This window comes from Rutilus rutilus (genome assembly GCF_951802725.1).
Source record: "Rutilus rutilus genome assembly, chromosome: 11".
Classification (NCBI taxonomy): Eukaryota; Metazoa; Chordata; class Actinopteri; order Cypriniformes; family Leuciscidae; genus Rutilus; species Rutilus rutilus.
The window spans coordinates 9,319,552-9,344,111 of NC_140216.1; the positions used below are offsets into that span (position 1 = coordinate 9,319,552).

The 24,560-nt window shown below is 36.1% G+C and overlaps 3 protein-coding genes across 4 annotated transcripts; 1 reads left to right on the plus strand and 2 right to left on the minus strand.

Moving 5' to 3' along the window:
- LOC311299221 (uncharacterized protein) lies at positions 1-7,465 on the plus strand. The gene is made up of 5 exons (XM_084422684.1): positions 1-282; positions 3,497-3,739; positions 5,994-6,044; positions 6,682-6,732; positions 6,836-7,465. Exons 1-5 carry the CDS (start codon positions 204-206, stop codon positions 6,853-6,855), a joined length of 444 nt encoding a protein of 147 aa, XP_084278810.1. The 5' UTR covers positions 1-203; the 3' UTR covers positions 6,856-7,465.
- Positions 6,937-14,110, minus strand: rida (reactive intermediate imine deaminase A). Of its 2 annotated transcripts, none has more exons than XM_084422685.1 (6): positions 13,942-14,110; positions 12,067-12,172; positions 11,775-11,829; positions 11,619-11,687; positions 8,309-8,364; positions 6,937-7,760 (listed from the first exon to the last, which is right to left on the minus strand). In XM_084422685.1, the coding sequence occupies exons 1-6, from the start codon at positions 14,004-14,006 to the stop codon at positions 7,701-7,703; spliced, it is 411 nt and encodes a 136-aa protein (XP_084278811.1). In that variant the 5' UTR covers positions 14,007-14,110; the 3' UTR covers positions 6,937-7,700. The 2 variants fall into 2 exon arrangements, with proteins under 2 accessions (XP_084278811.1, XP_084278812.1); XM_084422686.1 differs by lacking the exon at positions 13,942-14,110 and adding an exon at positions 13,609-13,884.
- A 616-nt stretch (positions 14,111-14,726) lies between these two features.
- Positions 14,727-19,818, minus strand: stk3 (serine/threonine kinase 3). Its single transcript, XM_084422888.1, has 11 exons — positions 19,629-19,818; positions 19,250-19,330; positions 19,041-19,169; positions 18,827-18,941; positions 18,574-18,738; positions 17,814-17,981; positions 17,596-17,733; positions 17,324-17,449; positions 17,043-17,238; positions 16,785-16,957; positions 14,727-16,291 (listed from the first exon to the last, which is right to left on the minus strand). The coding sequence occupies exons 1-11, from the start codon at positions 19,649-19,651 to the stop codon at positions 16,133-16,135; spliced, it is 1,473 nt and encodes a 490-aa protein (XP_084279014.1). The 5' UTR covers positions 19,652-19,818; the 3' UTR covers positions 14,727-16,132.
- Between the last annotated feature and the right edge of the window lie 4,742 nt (positions 19,819-24,560).

The following is a 24,560-nucleotide window of genomic DNA, read 5'->3' on the forward strand; positions in this document are numbered from 1 at the left end:
GAATAAGGGCTGGTTTGCATATGATTGTCGTTCCCACACTCACCCAATGTGTTACATGGTAGGGAATGACTGCTGTCTCTATCGAGTGCGCTTTAAATTAGCGCAGTCTTCCTCCACTTGAAGTCGACGCGCGCCGCTGGGCACGACAAAACTCACCAAAGTGCCTGACTTTACTCACTCCTGTCCTGTCAGAGGAAGACACGATGGGATGCACTTCCAGCACTCAGACCACAGCTCAAGACACAACACGACCCAACACCAAACATGATGGGAGCACATCAGGTAAGACTATATAGCCTATACAGCCCATAAATTCACATTTGAGCTATATTTTGTCAAATATTGTTGATTTGCAAGGTGTTTCATGATGAGAAGGAAGGATTTCTGGTATTTAGTCTATTTGATCATGCTAAAATGCGTTGTAGATCAAGTGAGAGGAAGATTGCCATCTTCAATTGAAATGCCACTTCAGAACACGCCACCTTTGCAGTGTAAATTTGGCATTAGTTACTTTTCGGACCCTGGGTCAACCTAACTTGAAATTGAACCCTCAACCTTTGTGTAAGGCACCCAAGATCCCTATCCAGAATCCTGTCATCAGTCCGACATGCAGTTTAGATCTACTTGACTCCAGCGTCTCTCATAGAGAAACTTACAGTATTCATTACATTGAAAGTCCCCATAGAGGAACCTAAGGTTAAACGCTATGCCCAGATCCTGAACCATTAGACTTTAACTGAAAGTTACAAGAAAAATAATGTTTTTATGGTTAAGGTGAAAATTTCAAATAGCAATTTGATAACTGGCTTTAAATTATTAACATTAGGAACACTGTGATGTACAGTACAGTTATTTTATAACTATCATGCATTCCATTTTTATGATCCCGTAGGCTACATTTACATATATTTAGCATCTGACATATGTTTTTATTTATAGTGTTTTTACCTAAGCGCAAACATAACTTTGGTGTTGCATTGAGCTGCTAGAGGAACAAAATTTCAAACTTCAGTACCAGAAATGTGATTATAAATGGTGAAATGCTTAAAATAAACGGTTATGGTTAAACTCTTTCCTTTATATGTTTTACATGCCTTTTAACAAAAAATTTATGATGATTGATTGCAATCTCATGAGCATTCATCAACTGATACGTGTTAAAAAAAAGTGCTATACAAATAACAACTGCATTTGAATAGAATTTTGAATTTAGTTGTATTGAATTAAATTTGTCAAACAAATTAGGGAAATTTGTATTTTGTTTTGTTCTTGTGTTTGTTTCTTGAACCATCACAGTGTTTCTATGGTGATTTCTTGGAATTTGAGGAAAAACATTGTGGTGATCAGAGGAGGTCCTCTACACCTCAGGTGCTCCTAGGTGTGGTGATGCATGTCACCCTGCTAATGGATTAAACAAAGTGGGTTCATCCCGGATCTGAGAAGAAGGTTTCATGTAAATGCTGTGTACTTTAGATCACAGATGGCTTATGTCATAAACCTTTGCTAGTTTGCCTGTTTTAATACATCCATTTTCTGCAGCACCTGTTGTTCCATTAGTTTTCATTATTTAACCAGGATGTCAATGTGTTTCTTTAATTTTCATTTAATTATTAACAGTGGCAGCTTCAATAATAGACTATACCAAACTTTAGTTTGGGGATAACTGTTGAATTTAAAGTAGGCTTATAAAGAGTTGTCTTGTACCTTATCGACACTTGATACACAGAAGATGAGAAGAGAGAAATGACATAAGAAATATTTTTCATATTGCTGTTAATGAAATGTGAATTCTGTGGAAATTATTTAAATATAGTAAAATGTGCAGCTGAGTATACTGAACTCAGATTGGATGATGAAAGCATTTTCAAAATAAATTTAAATTGAGGTGTGGAATTTTTTTAAAATATTGAAATTGAGATGTGTGATGGGGGTTGGCGGTAACCTGTCTGAAAACAATTATTTTTGTAATTCTGTTCGGTGACACTAAAATGCAATTAAATAAGGAATGTGAATGAACACACGTGAATGACGGCTGTTTGAATCGGTGGAAATTTGTGGAGTTTTCAATGGAATTTTGTGCTCACAGATTCTATGCAGGCCTAGTTGTACCCCATTTAATATGCCTAAACATACTGTATGTGATCGATAGTATGAGGGAAATAATAGTGAAAAAACACTTCTATTCTTTTCTTTTTAAAACACTTATATTTTTTTAAAACCACTTTTAATATTATTTTAGATTTTTTTTTAATGAAAAATCAGTGTGATTTTAGTATCATTGTTATACTATTATGGCTTTTGTTAATATTTTGAATTAGATGTTTTAAATTTTGCTTTTATTTTAATTGTAAAGTTTTAGGAATTTTGTTAATTTTGTGGGGGGTTTACATTTTTTTTTTAATGTTTATATAGTTTTTATAAAGTTGTAAGTTTTATTTAGTTTTAGTTATTTGAGTACTTCAAATTAAACTAAAAGAAAATTACAAATGTTGCCTTGGCAATAGGGTTGGGTATTGTTTGAATTTTAATGATTCCTATCGATTCCAAATCTTATGGATTCCCAGTTTCGATTCGAATATGGTGAAAAAAAAAAAAGAAGTCAAATATTTAGATATCAAACATATTTATTCTGTCTTTTTGGAAAACATTATGTTGCAGCTGAATACCATGAAAAAAAAAATCTGCAGCCTAAAGATAACTAACTAATAAACTAGACTAAATAATTAACATTATGAGGACACGTGTAGTCAGTAATACAATAGCAAAGAGCAAATTAGCAATAGCACAAATAAATACAACTAAGTTCAGAAATGAATGTAAAACAACACTGTTTTCTTTTTATAAATATGATTAAGATTAATCCTTATTAAAGTTACAAAAGTTATTCAGTCAAGATCAGTGAGTGATTTTCTTTTTTTTTTTGCTCTTTGATTATCAACAATGGCACAGATGGCAGCAGGTTTATTAGGCTGCTGTCACTTTAAGACCAAATGCATGGATCCAATATACTGTTACACATGCGGTTTCTTTCTCAACTGTTTATGTTCACTTAAAGCATAACCGACTGTGTTTATGAGGATATTTTTACTTAATTGTGTGTATTTGTCCATTCAAGCACAAGAAGACTCAAAAGAGAACTCAATTCAGTATTTGTGCACTACATGAGGCAACTTTCTGTGCGCGCGCTCTGGATGTTTCCAGCACAGAAAACAGCGTGTGAGCACCAATTACCGAACTGTTCTTTTCGCGTCTTCTTGCACTTGAATGGTTTAAAACAAGATTAAAATGCGCTCACAGGATTCGATAAGCAGAATCGAAATAACAAGTATCCGATTCCTGACCTTAAGTATCCGATTCCAGAAACCTACTCGGCAACTAGATGAATTAAAACAAGTTAAGGTCTTTAATTTTATTCTTCAGTTAATGTTTATTTTATTTCAAGTCATTTTTTATTATGCTTTTAAACTTGGTTAAAATATTTTTCTTGATCTCTAAGGGACAAGTAATGAAAATGGTGGTCCTGCAGCAGACAGTGAGACAATTCCAGACCAAACCCAGGCCAAGGAATCTCAACAGACATCCAGTGCAGCTCCTGTTCACTCAGAGGAAATCCAGAGCTCTACAGCTGCAGTAGCTCACAGTGAACCAGAAGTAGCTGCTCCCGAGGCCATCATGTCTGAACCTGCTGAATCCAACCCCTCCATGACAGCTGAAAATACTGAAGAACCAGCACCAAGTGGTACGTTTCAAATTTTTTGACAATAGACTAAAGTCACTTTTCTGCCATTTTCAGTGAGTGAAGTGTCCTAAAAAAACTGGTCCTTAAACTAATTCTTCTCAAGATCAAGATACATTATACCTCGTGTTCTGTGCTTGTGTATGCAAATGGTTTTGCTAGTTACCAGGGACGTATCTCTAGATGCAAAACACCTTGCACGTTCTCTTTTAGTAATGAAGACTTCCTGAAATAACTTTGTATAATTTAAACAATATAAAGCAACAATTTCACACATTCATACTTAACTTTACACTTCAAGGTTTAAATTGGTAATAGTGTGTTTGTTTAGCTCTAGTTACCTGACAAGTGTCCTACTAACTGTTCCATGATCAAGGAGTACAACACTGCCCTGCTTAGTTTCACATTCCAGCCCTGGTTACCGAACTGAGGGTTTCTATCATTCAAATATTCTTCCATCTGCTGGTCTAATAAAGGATAGGAGAACTTTTTTATGAGCAACCCTTTTTTCTTTTTTAAATTGACACAACCCATATAGTAGCATATTTACAACCATTTACATGCAATTAAGTCAAGCCTTACAAATATATAGGCTGTGTCTGAAAACTGATGAATGCTGCCTTCGAAGGACGCATTCCAAGGCCGGAAGGCATCAAGGCACGTCTGAATGCAGTGTTAGTTTCACCTCCTATCTCCTGAGATACCTTCATTTGATCGATTTTTGAAGGCAGCATAGATCTATCCTTTGCTGCCTTTGATATCCCACAATCCTGCGCTTTCCATTCTGTGTTAGTTACGCGAAAATTAAAGATGGTGTGAAAGTTGCGGCTGCTGGTCAGTTTGTGTGTAAATGTACATTTTTGATAAACGCTTTCCACTTATGATGTAATTTCTAGCGAGAAATTACTATTGTAGTCATTAAAATATTCACTTAGTTTTCACCAAAGCTCGCTCTATTTTGCAGTAGATCATTAAACCGTTACGCTGCCTCAGAAGTCTGTCCGAAATCAGTTTCGTGAGGAACCTTTGCGCCCTAATAGGGCAGCGAGGCAACAAGTCACTGCCTAAGTTTTCGGACGCAATCATATAGTGGTGTGAAACAGGGTGAGGCCGAGAGCTGCGGGAGCGGAGCGAGGCCGGTGGAGTGAATGCTAATGAGCGACACCTGCGCCCCACACCGGTCTCGAGTCCAACAGAGGAGCTCCGGAAGTAGAGATGCACTGATTGCAATTTTCTTGGCCTATTCCGATTTCCGAATTTTTTTTTATTTTTTTTTTTTTTTAAGTGACCTGCCGATTACGATTTTCTTTCTAAGAACTATAATTGACAGCATATACAAACAAAAATCTACTTTTCTTCAATGCAAAAATGTTATTTTCATAAAAATAACTCAAGTAAAAAGTCTGTAATAAAATAAGAACAAATTGCAAACAACAGCACAAATAAATGCAAAAGAATAAAGAGAGATATGAAATAAACACAGCTTTAAGTTTTTCAGTAAGTTACAGTAGGTTCAGGTAAGAAATACTACAGAAATTAAAGTAACCAAATGTAAAATAACACTGGATAATATTCATTGTAAAAATCAAATACAGATTAATGCTTACAATTAAAATGAGAAAAGTTATTCAGTCAAGAGCAGCGAGATTGAGCTTATGCACGGATCCAAAATACTGTAACACAACATGTGTTATACTGTACATGCATTTTTCAACTTATTTTTGTTCCAAAACTGACTGCGTTTAACTGAACACTCGGCAAGACGGGTATTTTGACATAATTTTGTGTGTATTTGACCGTTTAGCGCAGTAAGCCACTCATTTTGGTACTTGCAACTCACAAATGTTTGAGAGGCGGCTTTATGTGCACGTCACTTATATAGATCAGTGGTGTGCGCGCTTTTGGTGTGAGCGCGAAACCTGCGGGAATTAGTAGAATTATGTGCAATATAAGCACTATTTAACCGGAGCGAATGAGACGAGTGAGTGGTCGGAGAGATGAGAGCGAGAACGCTGTGCCGCTGGCAACAAAACGGACCGGCTTGGAATCGGAAAGACATGAGACTGACCGGACGATTACCGGTCTGGGCCGAGCATGTGGAAAATCGTTCTGATTCTGGTCCCTGGCCGGTCAATAGGTGCATCTCTTTCCGGAAGGATAAAAGAAGGAATGATGACAATGAAAGGCGGGACCAGGCCTCATGTGAGTTTTTAAGCCTAAATCAATGAATTAATTAGATAAATCTATATTTCCACAGAAAACACAACTGAGGACCAGGCAGATTCCTCCCCACCAGAGGAAGCACCTGGTAAGTAGGGTAATATATATATATTGCACAGGATTTCAAACCTGAGACTTAAAGAATGGGTCGCCAAGATGATTTAGGAAAATGTGTGTGTGTATATATATATATATATATATATATATATATATACATCCTGGCGACCCATTTTTTAAGTCTCAGGGGTTTGAAAACCTGTGCAATAAATAATTGAATAAAAAATGTATGCATTCTTTTCATCTTTAACCATTGTTATTTTGGCCAAATCCTAATGGTGGTGAGGGCCACAACATTCATCATTATCTGAATTTCAAATGTGAATGACAATTTATCCACCGATGCAAATATCTTGGCTGCAGTGTGGAAAAACGTTGACATCGACATAATTCATAATGACTAACCACAGAACAGAATACATACCAGAATGCAGCAACAAATAATAAAAAGTGTTTAAAACTAGTTTTAGTAAGTCCAACATGAGAAACCAGAGAAGATAAACACACAGGACAAGTCCTGAAAAGAAACAATCGCCGAATGGTCTCAGAAGACTGCTAAATTTATAACATGTATAACAATTTCAGTTTATTTTAATATTATTTTATTTATCATGTGAGTTTTTAAGCCTAAATCAATGAATTAATTAGATAAATCTATATTTCCACAGAAAACACAACTGAGGACCAGGCAGATTCCTCCCCACCAGAGGAAGCACCTGGTAAGTAGGGTAATATAATTCAAAACAGACCTAAAAATGTCAGTATCTCTTGAGGATAAATGTCTTATCTGATTGATTTCCCTTACCACTTCATCTCTTTCAGCCTCTGGTGAAGATAGTTAAGTGTGCAACAATTGACACAGTTACTACAGAATCCACATTCAACCACAATAAAATCAGGATTTCACATGAATGGTTTAAGAATACAATAGAACATTAGTTTATTTATTATTATTATTATTATTGGTTGTTCGTTGCCAAGAAATAGACCAACTGGTCTTCAAAGACTCTGTGCCTGTCTTTATATTCACAGAATAGGAACACAAGGTAAATAATAATTGCTGGCGTTAGTTAGAGATTTCAATATGTCATTAATATTTTATATTGGTTCCTCTTCTTAGTGGCTTTACCCCTGGATAAAGATGCGAAAAAGCCAAATAAAATATGAAAATTGTGAGAGTAAATGTGATATATTTATATAATTATATTATGCAATATTTTAACCAACTAAACTGTTACAGTGATCAGTAAAATCCATGCATGTTATATACATTTACAGTGACAACGGAAAAAAATATTAGAAAAATTGGCCTTTGTTTTATTACATGCAAATGTTTTCCTGTAACAAACACAACAGATTGAACTGAACTTTGCAAATGGAGGAAATGTAGATTTTGTGGTGTGATAATGACAGATTTGTAGGAGTTTAAAAATAAAGTTTAACTTGAACTGGGTTTTGAATGGTTGCTATTATAGATTAAGTGAATTTAATGATGAAAGATCAATAGTAAATTCACAAAGTAATAGTACAATTTCAATATCATGAGAATATTAGCAAGAAGGCAACAGAAGATATTGCCCGTGAAAAGGAATGCTTTTATTGGAGATTTCCTTTGTATTTTGTAATCTTGGATGCAGTCTCCATAAAACTATATTTACAATTTGTGATGCATGCTGGGGTCATATAGTCAGGAGGCGTCTGTGATGGGTCCCAACACAGCGACTGCCTCAATCTCAACAAGCCCCCCCTGTAAAACAAAGTGAAATTAAAATGAGGTATGAATACAAATAATATATTCTATTGCAATATTTGTATTTTAATATATTATAATCAACTAGATTTGTACATATTCAGAAGAAAATGTTGAGTGGTGGCCATGCAAAAGTCACTGAAACGATGCAAGGGTGGTTGCCAGGGTGTTGCTATGTGGTTGCTTACTGGCTCAAGTAAAAAGAGTTCACCTTAAGTCTTAATGATATTCTGGTTTCTACCATAATATATGTCGCAGGTCCCTCCTTCAGTGCAAGTTTATGGGATTTTCTCCCTTTTTATCCTAAGTTGATCACTTAAAAAAGGAATAGTGCACCTCTCCTCTAGAAGTCATATGATTTGAGGTATCATTCATATCCATAGCTCAAACAGTGTTGGATGGGTTACATGCCAAAATATAATATTTACAAGTACTGTTCAAAAGTTTGGAGAACGGTCTTACTGAGCCCAAACCTTTGAACGGTAGTGTGTAGTTAGCTGGTTGCCTAAGCTAACACCACTTGCTAACCCGCGCTTAATACTTACTCTGGGCAGCGCGGCTACTTGATAGGCAGCTCTAGCTGGGAAATGGCTCTTGAAAACTAAGAGAAATGAAAAAAGAAAGTCAGACTATGGGAAACTCTGGGTTCTTTACTGATGACAAAGGTGAACAAAACCGCCAGTAAGGTTAAATTCGACACCTTGTTGTCTATAAGCTATATCCTATCTATAAGCACCTTCATCTTACATGGTTGACTACTGCAGGTCTTGTGACATAAAAAAAGGTAACATTCTAAATGTAAAAGAACAGCAGAGTTGCTGCTACAAAAATGGCACAGAAAAAAGAGATCACTAGAATCCCTTTCAGTGATTTTTTTTTTTTCCCCAGCTGATGAATGACAAAAAGATTCACAGCCAATCAGAATCCATCCTGCTTTAAAGAGCTCACGCATTTAAAGTGGCAGACGACAAAACTGGAGCAGGCGCTTATAATAAACAGAACGATATCGTCCGCTGGTGTGGATGCTAATCGCTATAGTTATCATTCTAGGTGTGAACAGGCCTTTATCCCTGTGTTTATATGTATTATTCATTGCATCATAAGTTACATGAATCTGAGTATTTGTTCACTCTTTAGGTTTGCATGTCACATCATGGAAAGTTCTGTGAGGTAGGAGGCAGGGATGATGGGTTGTCCTCGTAGAGAGGAGGCTTTCGTTTCACAGAATTGCACTGTATCTCTTTACACGCAGACAGGATAGGATTACTCATCAGCATTGTATTAAAGAGGAAATACCCAGGGCTGCACAGACACATCATTGTGTAACATCTGAATAATCAATAACTTGCTTAATCCATACTGCCAGAAAGCAGGAAGGGAAGTGAAGGTATTTTAGGGAAGGTATGTTGACAAAAGTCATGCTTGGTTTTAATTTCACAACATATGACACCTAGAGTATCTGCAGGTTTCAGGTATCAACACTTCCAATATAATGCTTTTTAATACCTTTACAAAACTATTTTAAGACCTGCACATCATTTCCATCGGCTTCAATGCGAACAAACAAAATCACCCTCTCAAAATAGAGATACAGTACAAATACAGTTTCTGTGCATTAAGTTTTTTAAAGAAGAATTAAACAGAAAATCTATTATGTAATATAAATACTGGACTGAAAATATATAATAATAATAATAATAATACAAATACATTTTTATATGGGGATACAAATAGTAATATATGAGGAGTATCATTCTTCTTTTTTAATTAAGTTTTATGCATTAGACCGGCTTTACTATTACAAAAAACAAAGAGTGATAATGAAACCCAAGTCTTTCCTGCTGTGTCAGTTTGGTGGTTGCAGTTTTAAGACCTTTCAATAGTGGATTTAAGACATTTTAATGCTGATTAAGGCCTTATTCAGGGTTTTTGCAGGTTTTATCAGGTCAATTTTAGACTATTTTAAGACCAAGTAAAGACAATTTCAGGAGTAAATTAATGGGAAAACAATGTCAATATGTTCTCTAAATGTAAATGTTTAGGGAGAAACACAATGAGTTGTATTAGCAACACAATACACCTTACACCAGATAACCTTTACTTTTTCATTTTAATTTAATTTAATCGCTTCAGAAGGCTTTTATTAACCCCCTGGAGCCGTATGGATTACTTTTATGATGGACGGATGCGCTTTTTGGAGCTTAAAAAAGAGGCTCTATTCACTCCCATTATAAAGCTTGGAAGAGCCAGGATATTTTTTTTATATAACTCTGATTCTGTTTGGCTGAAAGAGGAAAGTCATATACACAAGGGATGGCTTGATGCTATTATGTAACTTATGGGATCATTTTGGGGTAAACTAGCCTTTTAAGACTTTTGTTTCTGATTTAAAACCTTTTTATGGCCTTCAATTCTGTATGTGTGAAGCAAGCGGCAACCTCCCTGTCTCTTTCTTGAAACCAACACAGAAGTGAATTCAACGGCAATTCATCAACTGGCCACTTGAGGCTGGGTGCAGAAGTGAGTCAAATCTGTATCTCCCCATGTTAAAATGCCCAACTTTACAGCAGAAAAAAACACCTTTACAGCCTGGTGCAAAAAGTGGCTTTGGTCTATATAGCTTATTTTTCCCTTCATGACAACTGTGAGGGGGGTGAATTTTTTTATAACTCATCCGTTTACATTATATTAAGCCTTAAATTTCTGCATAATTAAGGGTGTCCACTTTTGAGTGACAGGTGGATTCCCGCTGCTGTGGTCATTAGTCATCATTAGCTGTTTGTCTGCTGTCTGTTAGCCGTCACGTTACCTCAGCAAATTGTCTGACTGTAAAAATAAATAAATTCGGGAGTGACGCGCTGCCAAGATGGCGACGGTCGGCCACGCCCACTTTAGGCTTCAAAAACCAGGGGGGCAGCGTTTCATATTATGTTGAAGCTTCCCCGGGCGCCGCCATTGGCTATCAGACCATCACCTGCTGTTAGCATCCCATTGACTTCCATTCATTTTGGCGTCACTTTGACAGCGAATAACTTTACATCTGAGGCGTTTAAAGACTCCATTTGTCCATTATTTATTTCTAAAGAAACACGAAAATGTATAAAAGGCTCCATTACCTTGTATCTTACGTTATGGCCCCGTAGAAGCAGTTTTTGTAAAAATAGGCTAACGATTGCGTCATACCAACGCGACTCTCTGTCGCACAGTAGAGAGATTACCGTATGGACAGGAGGAGAAGCTCGCGCGCAATCGGGGGGACGTGGAGGCAAAATGGCAAAGTAATTAATCAGAATACTGAGCAAAAGTTTCTCCTGCTCCAGCTCATGGACACCTCCTACTCACACTCTCCGTCTCTGCAAGTTTCGGAAGGGAATGATTCAGATTTCGCTTGGCACAGCTTCTAGAAGACAGACGGGTTGCTCACGTCACATCTACGTTGTCAAGCTCAGTTTGAGTCTGCGCAGTACGCTCGACCATCAGGAAGTTAGTGCTTCTAATTGACTTCACTTGCCTCTGTTGAATCCAATGGGGTCGCTGTGTCCAGTTTATATACTGTCTATGTCAAAAACGGTCTTCAGAAACCTACGGGTGACGTCACGGACACTACGTACACATTTTTTTTACAGTCTATGGTGTGAAGTAAGACTTTTTAAAAGCCGCAGAAACCCTGTTATTTTTACATTAAGGGATTTAAGACTTTTTAATGACACACTGATTAACACATTATACATTAATATCATTCCCAAGAGGTTTTCTATAATTACCAAGACCACTAAAACTAAGGGAAACTTATGGTTGTATGTTTAGGGACTCTCTGTGGTGAATTATGCCATTGTGACTCTCATTCATACTCACACTGCTTGTAAACATCATTGACGTTATTGAAGTCATTAATGTCTGCCAACAATACTGTGGCCTTGACAACTGCAAAAAAAAAACAGAAAAAAAGCAGACTTTAAAATGCCTGAAAACTTGCATGAAAGAACATGTAGGTGATGTTTGATGACGTACCATTTTCATATCCACATCCAGCAGCTTTCAGAATCTCCCCCATGTTAATGAGTGCCTAAAAAGTTGTAAGGAAAAAACACTGAAACATGCGCTAAGACCCATGTGTCCCATTTTAGTGAAAATTACTACTTTGTGTAATAAAACATGTTACTTTGTGTATTAAAGTCAGCATGAAATCAAAATGGACTCTTATTTACTTAAGTTCTAATACGTGTTATTGTGAATGATTGATTTATTCCAAACTATGTTCATCTAAATGTAAAAACGATCTACGGGTGCTGCGTTTTGTCACCTGTTTGGCCTGAGCCTGCACTCCTCCTGCCACCAACTGTCCTGATGCTACGTCCATTCCCAGTTGTCCTGAGATGTACATTGTGCGGTCCACCAAAACAGCCTGGCTGAATATAGAAGCAACATAAAATGTGAATTAACAGTGAAGGAAAAGGGATGTTTGCTCTCATTAATGTTGTCCTCGTCTGCCTTCTGCTGGTATAACCAGTACACTGCAGTAATAACCAATCAAGTTTACTTGCCTTGTTAAGGTAGATCTTATTTTAATAGTTTGGATATTATAAACTGGATACTGGATATGATATAGATAGATAAGATATCACACTGTAGCATTGTAGAACACCAAGATCACATATAAGTTCAGCTTGAGATCACAGTCCAAGTTAATATGTGTCTAATACAAGACTAGTTCAGAAAGTTATATAATGGAGTTAATGCTGGTTCTTTTTACATAAGTGTGGTTTGCACAACTGCAAGGAAACTGAAGATCGTTGGTCACCGCACACATCAAATCTCTTGATTCATGCTGGTTTGAATGATGTGTCAGCTGATCATAAAGTGAAATGTATTGTCAGAAGTTTGGAATAAATACGATTTTTTTATGTTTTCGATAGAAGTCTCTTCTGCTCACCAACGCTGCATTTATTTGAGCAAAAATACAGTAAAACAAATAACTGATTTCTATTTTAATATAATTAAAGTTTGTATTTATTAATGTGCTGAATTTTCAGGATCATTACTCCAGTCTTCAGTGTCACAAGATCCTTCAGACATCATTTTAATATGCTGATTTGGTTTTTAGGAAAGATTTATTATTATTACCAATGTTTAAAACAGCTGTGCTGCTTAATATTTTTGTGGAAACTATTCAAAAGCTTGGGGTTAATAAAAATTAAAAATACTTTTACTCAGCAAGGATGGATTAAATTGAACACAAGTGACAGTGAACTTCTATTGAACTTTTTATTCATCAAAGAATCCTGGAAAAAAAATGTATCATGGTTTCAACAAAAAAAATACTAAGCAGTTTTCAACATTGATAATTAAAAGAACCATTATTAATAATTTATCACCAAATCAGCATATTAGAATGATTTCTGTCATCATGCGTTTATAATATATATTTACAATATATTATAAAATGTGCCAGAAATCCCAAACTCTTAAGCAAAATACCAGGTTGACCTCTGGTCAAGTCAATGAATGACAACTCCTCTTACTGTCTATTGGTCGAAACGCAAACACCCCCGTTGTAATGACATTCAAGTTATATGCAAAATATTTTTTATTTAAAAAAAAATCTGAAAACCTGTTCATTTTTTTATTTGCAAATTCTGAATTCAAGTTACAAAAATTGAGTGCTACAGAGACACTTTTTTATATTGGGGCGTAAAGCCCCCGTGTTAAAAATGATAAAACAGTTGTAGTAAGGACTGGAGCACGTCCAAAATCATATTATAGGCCTAATGCATGCATAATACAATCCCAATTATACAATTTAAAAAAGTTTGGAATCAAAATGTGTTCTAACATTAAATCTTACCTGTATATGCCCTGTCTAACAGGGGCTTTAGCTGTATATGGGAATTTTCTTTGAACAGAAGACATCTCGTCTCAACAGTATATGAAAATTCGCACAAAAATCTAAAGCACAAAGTTGCTAAGTGCGCTGTCTAAAGACACGCCCCGAACAAATATTGCACTGCAACTTATGTCAGGCCTTGTGTTGCTCTAGACAGACTGTTAATGCATAACTGTAGGTGCTTTAGGTAAAACTTTTTTTACAGTCTATGGTTAAAACACACTTATCCATATGCTAGACGAGCATGTCACGTGTGCGTTTATTATTGAGGAACATAAACATCTGACTGCTCACCTGTAGGGCCCGATCGCGGCAGGAGCTGCTGCAGTGTGAATGATCTTCCTAATAACCGCAGACATATTTAATCACTGAGAGACCCGTGGATCACAAGTTAACTTCCAGTTGAGCTGATGAATGAGTGTAAAAGCAAGCAGGTTTGTAGAGAATCACTTCCCAGTAGGCGTCAGCGATTCCTACCGTAACAACCCACATATAGAGGCTTTAGTTTAGATGCAGCCTATTCATTTACATTTCGGAACTATAATTATTCAAGATTTAAAGGAAATAATTGGAAGACAGAATATACACGTTAAAAAAAATCTGTTTCGGATATTTATGCATAGGCTAAATATAGAAGTTGGCACTTGGAAGAAGTTCATGTTAAATCAGAGTCTGTGTAATAGAGTGATTACGGTAATTCGTATAACCAGTGGATAAATTCATCTTCACGAAAGCCAGTGGAGTGGATAGTTTTAATGCCCGAATTAAATTCGCTTAATTACTTGGAATTTTTAGTGTTCATAGTTAAAATCAAAGTATAATGCTTTTTTTTTTAACATCAAACGTGTACTAAATGTAATAATTTAATAGATACATAGACATTTGCTTCAAAAAGAACAATTTCCGAATCTGATCAAATATGTTAAAGCTGAGGAAAAATTACAACTAAAATATTCTTGACTACATTTTTTATTGATTTTCTAGAAACAATCACAATTTGAATTTCCCTTTTATGTCCAGGTTTCTCTGTATATTTAATAGCTAAAATATATTGTTAAAGAAGTCCACATGTAAATGAATGAGACAAGTAACAGACCTTTATTCAAAAACTCTATGCAGGGTGCAAAAAATAACATACAATATGAATAATGCAAAATAAATTAGAGTGTTCAGTAAAGACGTGCCTATGTAAATGTCAGAGTATAAAACAAAATGATATAACTCACAACTGCAGGAAATGTAAGGGATTGATAACATCCCTAACTATCTTTTAAAGAAAGAAAGAAAAAAAATTAATAACTGACTATACTTCAAACCAGCTCAGATTCATAGACATTGTCAGTCCACAATCAGGGAATAAACATTGTTCCGAGTCATTTAAAAACTATTCATCCTTCTCTTAAAAGATTCAGCAACATTTTAGGCCATTCACATTAATTATGTAACTGGCATTGTTACATTACTGTCCTTGAGTTGCCGTATTGCTTATGGTAGGTATGGAGAGACTCAATAGGCCTAGTAATGATGGTACCATTCCCATAATGAGAAACACAAAATCACTGCATTGAAATCTTTGAAAAAGACCAGAAGACAGAGTTCGAAGGCGAGCAACTCCTGAGATAAAGCAAGAACTTTAAAATGGGGCACAGGAAAAGTAGTTCTCACTTCCTCACACAAACATTTGCCACACTTTATCAAAGAGCCAGTGGCAGACAGTGAAGAAAACATAGGTAAGACGGACACAGAAACATTCAGAAACTGAGAAAGTGACATTCAGCATAAATAAGCCATGCATATTTACAAAGCTGTGGATAGATGTTTCAAACCTTACTTTGTGCTGAAGAGGAAATTTGATGGAATGGGAAGCATAGCTGCAGTAATGGTCCCGTTTCTCTCTAAATTAATTCCAGGAAAAAGATCCCTACTGTAACATGGTCCCATATTAGCAGAATACTAACCCAAAGCTTGGTGATGCAAACTTCAAAAAGAGGGTTAACAAGCACTCTAAGGCATTGTCTGCTTTTGATTGTCTTTGGTTTAATAATCCATTCACACCTAAAAATGAGCATTTCTTATAAATTCAGCCACAAAACGTTTCATTATCACAGTTATTTTTGCCTCGGCTTCATTTACAGTATTAGGAAAGTATTAACCACAGATGTAGAGATGGCTGAAATAGTTTTTGGAAATTAGAGAATAAAAAGCATAAACTTCATAATATTGTGATGGTGAGTCTCAATCATCTCTATTTAGGATGAACTCATATTTTAACATGTGACCTTTGAATTCTAAAGAACAAAAAAAATTAAAATTCTTGATTGAGTATTATATCTTGATGTTTTGTTTTATACATCCACTGGGACCTTCTTCAAATGTAGAAACAGCAGGAGTTTAGAATAAGATGCATCAGTACAAAGATTGAACACAGGAGGGGAACATAAGATCTGGCCAGCCAGCTTTGAAGCTTCAGCATCTGTGAAGTCGGTTAGAAGTTCTGCTGTCGGCGTTTCTTCGCATCCATGGCGTCGAGAATGGGTTGCCTTTTAGCCGTGTAGCGCTGCCGCAGTTCTTCAATCTCTCGCTCCATCATGGGGTCCAGAGCAGTGAGACGCATCTGGAGCTCCTCAAAATCAAGGTTTTTCAGCTACAGAGACAGAAAAACCAATTCAGTTTAATCAGCTTCATGCATACAAATAGAGCTGCACGATTCTGGATAAATTGAGGATCACAATTTTTTTCATTTTTGTTGAAACTAGAAATCACAAATCTGAATAGACAACTAAACTAAATAACGTTGTTTACTACAGGTTCTGACAAAATGTTAATTGTTCATTTTAACAGTCACTTGTTACCACCTACAGGTCAGGTATTATGATGTAATTGAGACAATATTTAAAGCGTCAAGTTAATTTTGAAAAGTGATTTATTCTATTTTGATCGCTACTGTAAGTTTCATACCTATACATGACAACTGCTCTCTCTGGGTCTGCTGCGATCGTACTTGTCAAAGGTTTAATAGACGTAGCCGTATCGTTGCCATTTAGAAATAAGATTGCATGGGTGTTTGAACTGAGATCGCGAACTTTATCAATTAATCATGCAGCTCTAACACAAAACTAACCCATCAAAGCACTTACAAAATCAAAATCTCCATCTTGCGGCACTTTCCAATTATCAGGGAAAGCGGTCTTGGAAATTAAACACGGGTCCTGCTGGTTGTGGTTATAACCCTCTTGAGCTTTATTTGAGTCCTGCTTGTCGAAGTAGTCCATGAAGGATGGACGCTGAATTTGCTGAGATGTAGGATTTCCTATTTAGAGGATAAAACATCAGATTATCCATTTCTCAAAGAGCCACAAAAATGATAGTTAAAAGATAAAGGCATAAAGGCTCACTCCTCATCGAGCCGAGATCTTCTTCTTCTTCATCATCATCGCTGTTGATGACCATGGTGCCCAGGTCAGACTCCAGCATGGTGCCATCGTGCGCGATCATGGTCTGAACGCCGTCGCTCATGGTGCCCGTGGCCCGCATGGTGCCGTCGCTCTCCGAATTCGACTTCATCATGGTGTTGGAATCTACTTCCTCCTCCTGTAGAATGCAGTCACATATGACATCAGCTAAAACACAAATGCTGAGCTAATCGTAAACTGAACAACTGTGATATGCAACTCACAGAGTTCTCATCATCCTCCTCCAGCTCTCTCTGCTGCTCCTGCTGTCTCTTGATCTTCATCTCCATGGCTTCTGTGATCAGTTCCCGCAGGAGGATCACTGGCTTAGCATTGGTTATAAAGGGATGCTGCCAAACAGACAAAATACAAAGTATATTAGATGTTTATAAACACTACCTCATGAAAAAAAAAAAACTCAAATAGAGAGTGAATTATTAACTTTAAGAATCTTAAACAGGAATTATTAGTTAGCAATACAAGGCTCTTCCCACACCTGCAGCAGTTGAGTGGCCGTCGCTCTCTGCTCTGGGTTCTTCACCAGACATTTCTTCACAAAATCAGTGAATTCGTCACTCCACAGCTCTGGCTTGCGGAACGTGGGTGGAGGGTTTGTGGGAATCATAAAAATAGCCTGATGACACAAAAGAACAGTCACCATCCAGTTTCTTGTCAAAATTTCAAGTCATAGATTTCTCAGTGTGTTCCACTCACTCTCATTGGATGAATGTCTGCATAAGGAGGCTTTCCTTCAGCCATTTCTATGGACGTGATGCCGAGAGACCAGATATCAGCCACACAGTTGTAGCCGATCTCCTGGATCACCTCTGGTGCCATCCAGAAGGGTGTCCCGATAACGGTGTTCCTCTTTGCCATTGTGTCCTATTGTGGTCAGTATAAATAGACATGATTACATTAATTCATGCAACATGATACACAACCAGTTTGGACAAACTTGACCGAAAAATATATTAGAAGAACACAGATGAGAGAAAAACGTTTGATCTGAATGATTATCCTTAAATGCTCTAAATTAGTTTTTTAGTCAAACATGAATAGGTTTGTCATATTTTTGTTTTATGTAAATTTCTTTTTTTCAAAACCAACTTTTTTTTAAGGATGATTTGGCTCTTTTAGAAGAAGCTTAAACTACTAAATCTGAATTTAAACTGAATTACATTTTTATTAAATACATTTAATGTTTATCTTTTTTATCTTAATTTCTCTGCTAATATGGGACCATGTTACAGTAGAGATACAGTCTGGTATGTAATCTTTACAGGAACTAATTTAGAGAGAAACTGGACCAATAAAGCAAATACAATAACATCAACATACAAACAGACAAACAAACAAGAAAAGCGCTGGTTCTTCTATATTTTCGATGACTTTACTATTATTCTAAAAATAATAAATAATCAGTAATGTCCAAACCTTTAACAAATAATTTATGCAATTTTCTACATTAACTCACGGTAAGTTGTCCAGCCACTCCAAAATCAGCTAGTTTGGCATGGCCTTCTGTGTTGAGAAGAATATTCCCAGCTTTGATGTCCCTGTGGATTTTCCTCATGAAATGGAGATATTCCAGACCTTTCAAGGTGGATTTGAGGACAGTGGCGATTTCATCCTCGGTGAGCTTGTGATGAGAAAAAAAAACCCAGTGTTATTAAGCATGGGATGAATCTGTATAGTGTATTTATAGTTATAATATTTTCATATTTTACCGTTTTGTTGCGCAGTCTGATGATATCAGACACCGATCCAGCGCCGCAGTACTCCATCACAATCCACAGATCTGTGTTCTTGAAATAGCTGCCATAGTACTTCACCACATAAGGACTGTTAAAATACAAGGATAGAGAAATTGGGAATTACTTAAGCCCAATAACAATATATTAATAAAATGCTTTATTATTATTAATTCATGAGCTGCTTTACCTGTCACATTGCTGCATTATGGAGATCTCTTTGATGATTTCCTGTAGGTCTGATTCGACAGGAACCTGTTTAATGGCCACCACCTGGCCTGATTCCTTGTGAATGGCTTTAAAAACACTGCCATATGATCTGAACCAAAAATAATTAATTATGTGAATATTTCATACAAAATGGATTCAATATCACTTAAGTATAAGAGTGGTACACACCCTTCTCCAAGTTTTTCAAGGACATCAAATACTTCCTCTGGCTGCTTGGTAAGACTGTCTTCACTGAGTTTCTTCAGCTTACTGTCATGAACAAGACAATCGTACTTTATGTAATACATTAAACGTCATGGGTTCAGACACTCGCAGTTATAATGTAACACAAACTTAGATAACTGTTATACCAATTAACATAACAACTGTAGGTCAGAATACGTTCAAGCGTTCATTTTTTAGATGTAACAACAAACATCAAGATATCAACCACACAATCTATTCTAGTTCGTTCAATTATCTGAAGTTTCAGTTTGGTTGGTGAGATGAGGCCTGTAAATATTAGCTTGGTTGATAACTGGTTAGCCGAGCTGGCCATTTCACTTACTTTTTGGGCACCGGATGCTCCATATTCTTGCTATTGAAATGAATGGGTATTTTCCGACTAATTTCAAAACAGTTTGTTTGTTCAAAACCTAAAGAAAACAGCAATAACGCATGTTTTGTTTGGACTTTCAGGAAGCACTGCTGCTATGTCTTTCCGTACCGCCGCCGCTAACAACGACGATGTGAAGCGAGATGACGTGTGGGATTTTCCATGATAAATGGCACTTCAAAGTAAAAGTCCCGCGAACTTGATAAAATATAATACCGTAAGTATCCACTCTTTATAAAATAATAACAATATTTTTTATGTACTACTAAGTATTTAGCTTAGCAACGCTGAAATGATGGAGACATTCACTTACAGTGTTTCAGTACATAATTTACATTTACGTTGATATTATTGCAGGAATTGGTTCAGTTTGGGCATTTAAGGAGTTTTTATATAGTACTTGCCTTAGAAAAAACGTACTGGTGTGCATCTTGAGACAAAACAATGGCACTGACATATTTTATGATCACTGAAAGTTGCTTTCAGTTAAAACAGCTCAAACATGCATTTTAGTCTGGGACTAGTCTTAAACCTTGTCTGTGAAACCGGGGTGAGAGTTACAGTTGTAGTTGATTTCATTTGTGTCATTTTTAGCTATTTAATGTTATTTTAAAGCCCCCACTGAGAGATAAAAACACGAGTTTCCTCCTCACATGTTCCTATGGGGAGAAATAAGGCTGATGTATGCAGATTAAAACATATAGGCCTGGTTTCACAGACAGGGTTTAGATTAAGCCAGGATTAGACTTTAGTTCAATTAGGACATTTAAGTTGCTTTTATAAACGTGCCCTTAGAAAAAAAAAAAACATTACTGGTACGTGAGCATCTTGAGACAAAACAATGGCACTGACATATTTTGAGATATGTCAGTGCAAGTTGCTTTCAGTTAAAACAGCTCAAACATGCATTTTTAATCAGGGACTAGGCTTAAGCCTTGTCTGTGAAACCGGGGGATATTGGTGTTCAGTTAGTTAGTTCCTGTTCTCTAGTCTGTTTGGCGGAACCATGTTTCAGAGTACAACACTGCATGAGTCGTTTTGTCTTATTACTCTGCCAGTCCGCTTGTTCACAAACCATAATCGGTATGTTGAGGTTAATGACCATTTTAAGGACAGTTATTGAACTGTTGTAAAAGCAATATCACATTCACGCTTGTTCCAAAATGCTGATTATCAGCATGTCATACTAGTCTTGAACTGCTGTTGTGGAATCATGGGCAGGGCCTAAAACAAATTTGTTGCGACACCAATGAGAAAATTTAACGGACATAAATATTTATTTACTAGCCATGAAACTGTTTTTGCAAAAACAGGCAGTAATGACACCAAAATTCTAGATACCAGTGAAAATTCACAATTCTCTATTCCAATTTCGAAACCATAGCTAAAACTACTAGCCTCAATTTAAAACATTAAAGACCAATAAACAGTCAGTAATAGCACAAACAAATACAACAGAACAAAGAATCAAATTAAATAAGCTTGCTTTTCAGGTACTTTTTTCAGGTAGATCTAACAGTAGCCTAAGTGTTTAGGTACATACCTTTAATAAAGTAATCAAATGTAAAATAATCACTGCATAGGTTTCACTGTATTTAAACATAGGATTTATCCTTATTAAAGTAAAAAACACAAAAAGTAATTCAGAAGAGCAGTAAGTGATTTTCTCTTTGTCTTTTGTTGTTTGTTAGTTGTTTGTTTGGATATACTGTACTCATGTGTTTTCTTTCTCAACTATTTACGTTCACTTAATACAGCATTCCCTTTCGACCCTTTTGAGTCTTCTTGCACTTGACTATTTAAATTGGCAAGGCTTAAAGGGACTATATGTAACTTTTTAGGTATTTTATTATCTAAAATGAATATTTTTATTCATAAATATGTCCTCAATGGTGTACAAATACCTCTGCTAATTATATGACTTATCCTCGTAAACAAAGAATTTATTATCTTTATATACATGGGACGGGTAGGTCCACGGAGGCTTCCATGTAGTTCCGCCATCTTGAAAAACTATAATAGCAGAGAGGGACAAAAAGTACTAGGCCAACGCGTTTCCACTACGCGTTTCGTTCAGAGCCAGCCGCGTTTTCGTTCATTTCAGTCACGTGACTGAAACCAGCAGAAGCAGAGGAGCAGAGCAATGAGAGGTGCTTGCCACTGCCCCGGCAAGTTTAAAAGGATGCACTCCACGGTTATTTATAATGGAGGAGTCCATACATATGCTGAGTCACAGGATAAGGAGTCCTCGTCGTCGAAAAAGTCCAAAATAGACCGTAAAAAGAAACGTGAACGGAGATTACAAAAAAACAAGGGTTAATGTCGGGATTGCTAATGCAGGAGAAAGCTTCCAAAAGAGACGCTGAAGTTGCCTGCTTTCTTCTCGACAGGCAAGTCAATGTTACGTTCTTAATTACAAGCTTTTTTTCATTGCTTGGTTGTGTACTTTATTATATAATATACAAAAATATAACGAATAAAGAAGGCATCACTACTAATTACCATAGTTCATGTTTTTCAGTAATTCATACTATAACATTCGTTTGTTCGTTGTGTCAAGTTGCAGTTTGTTTGAAATAACAAACCTGTTCACCCGAAGGAAAACTCAAAGTGCTATTAGAACATCCTGTCATAGCTTTTTGGTACATAATGGCTACCGTAGATGCAACACGCATTTGAAAAAGCGAGGCGCTTTGGAGAGCACTATTTTTTGAATGCAAAATACATTATCACCACTAGATGGGAGAAATTCTTACACAATGTCCCTTTAAACTTTCGTGACGATGCAGCTCTGGTCGTCAACTGTTCCGAGCGACTTTTTAATGTGTTCACGTTCATGTTCTCACAACATTGCGTTGTTAGAATTTATAAAAATGTTACCAGCCAACTGAAACCAGCATGAATTTGTTGAGATAATAGATAAACATGCTCCTTGGAGATCAATCAAGGTTAAGGGTCGACACTTACCTTGGATCAAAGGAGATCTCATACACTTATTTAAACAAAGAGACAAGGCATGGAAAAAATATCGTATATCAAATGATTCTGCTGACTGGGATGCTTATAAAGAACTAAGGAATAAATGTAAAACTATTACTAGAAATGCTAAAGCAAATTACTATAAGGATTGTTTATCAACTGACTTTAAGAACCCAAAGCAATTCTGGAAGAGAATTAATTCTATAACCAACAAACCCATAAAAAACCCTATTTCCCTAATTAGAGTAAATAATGAAACTATTAGTGAACCTTTGTTAATTGCAGAGGCTTTCAGCCAGCACTTCTCTACAGTTGGCAGTTCTTTTTCATTTCCTTCTCACTCTGATGTTTCTTTGACTCAAAATAGGTTTAATAGATCATTTTGCTTTAATATTATCACTCCAGATGATGTTCAGCAGGTTATTGATGGCATAAACCCCGGATGCAGTGCTGGTCCAGATGGTCTTGAGATCAAGTTCTTTAAACTTGCCTCTCATGTTATATCATTTCCATTGGCTGATATATTTAATTTATCATTGGCGACCTGCGAAACACCTCGATCATGGAATTGTGCCAGAGTAATTCCTCTTCATAAAGGAGGTGATATCACAGATATTAATAATTACAGACCTATTTCAATTATCAATAGTGTAACAAAAATCTTTGAAAAATTAATCTTTAATCAACTTTCTAAATATCTTAATGACCAAAATGTATTATCTCCACATCAATCTGGTTTTCGTTCAAATTTTTCAACCACCACTGCTCTTTTAAAATTCACAAACGACATACTGTCAGCATCAGACAGTAATATGCTGACAGGTGCTATATTTATTGATCTTACCAAAGCATTTGATATGGTTGATCATTATCTTCTCTTAGACAAATTACATGCTATTGGTCTTTCTTCTGATTCTTTATTATTTTTTAATTCTTTTCTTCATCACAGAAGTCAATGCGTTACTTTTCAAGGCAGCCAGTCTGGCTTCAAAATTATGGATAAAGGAGTTCCACAAGGTTCATCCTTAGGTCCTCTCTTATTTTCCATTTTTATTAATGATCTACCGCAAATCTGTCCAGATAGTTTAATTCACTTATATGCAGATGACACTGTAATATATTCATCCAGTGCTGAAGTCTCACAAATTCAATATTCTCTTCAATCTGATTTTAACTTAGTTCAAAAATGGTTTTCTTCTAATAAACTCCTTTTGAACAAAAACAAATCTTACACTATGTTGTTTTGCTCTCGACCTAATTCCTTGCCTATATCTAAAAACTGGTCTATTAGTTTTCTCGATGGAACAGCTTTAACAAAAGTTGAAGAGTTTAAATATCTTGGTCTCTGGCTTGATACTCAGCTTTCCTTCAAACCTCATATTAATTCAATCTGCAAGAAAATATATGGTCAATTGAAGTCACTTTATCGCTCTGGTGATTGCTTTTCACAACAGGTTCGAAAAAGAATAATTACGCAATTGATACTTCCAATAATTGATTATGCTGATATTATATACGGGAATACTACTGATTCAAATCTTCGTCCTATCTCTGTACTTTATAATAGTCTTTGTAGATTTGTGCTCAGATGTCCCTATAGAACTCACCACTGCCGAATGTATGAGTCTTTGTGCTGGCTGGCTCCCAAGTCAAGAAGGCAATTTCACTGGTTACTACTTATTTTTAAGTGTATTCACTTGCATTTCCCTCCATATTTGAAATGTTACCTAATTTCTTTTAATACACAGTACAATTTAAGGCATACGGATCAGCTCTTCTTTTATGTACCCAGAATTTGCAAAGAAGTAGGTCGTCGTGCGTTCAAATTTAAAGCTCCATCAGACTGGAACAATCTTCCCTGCTCGCTCAGATCTATAACTACTTTACATGTTTTCAAATCATCTC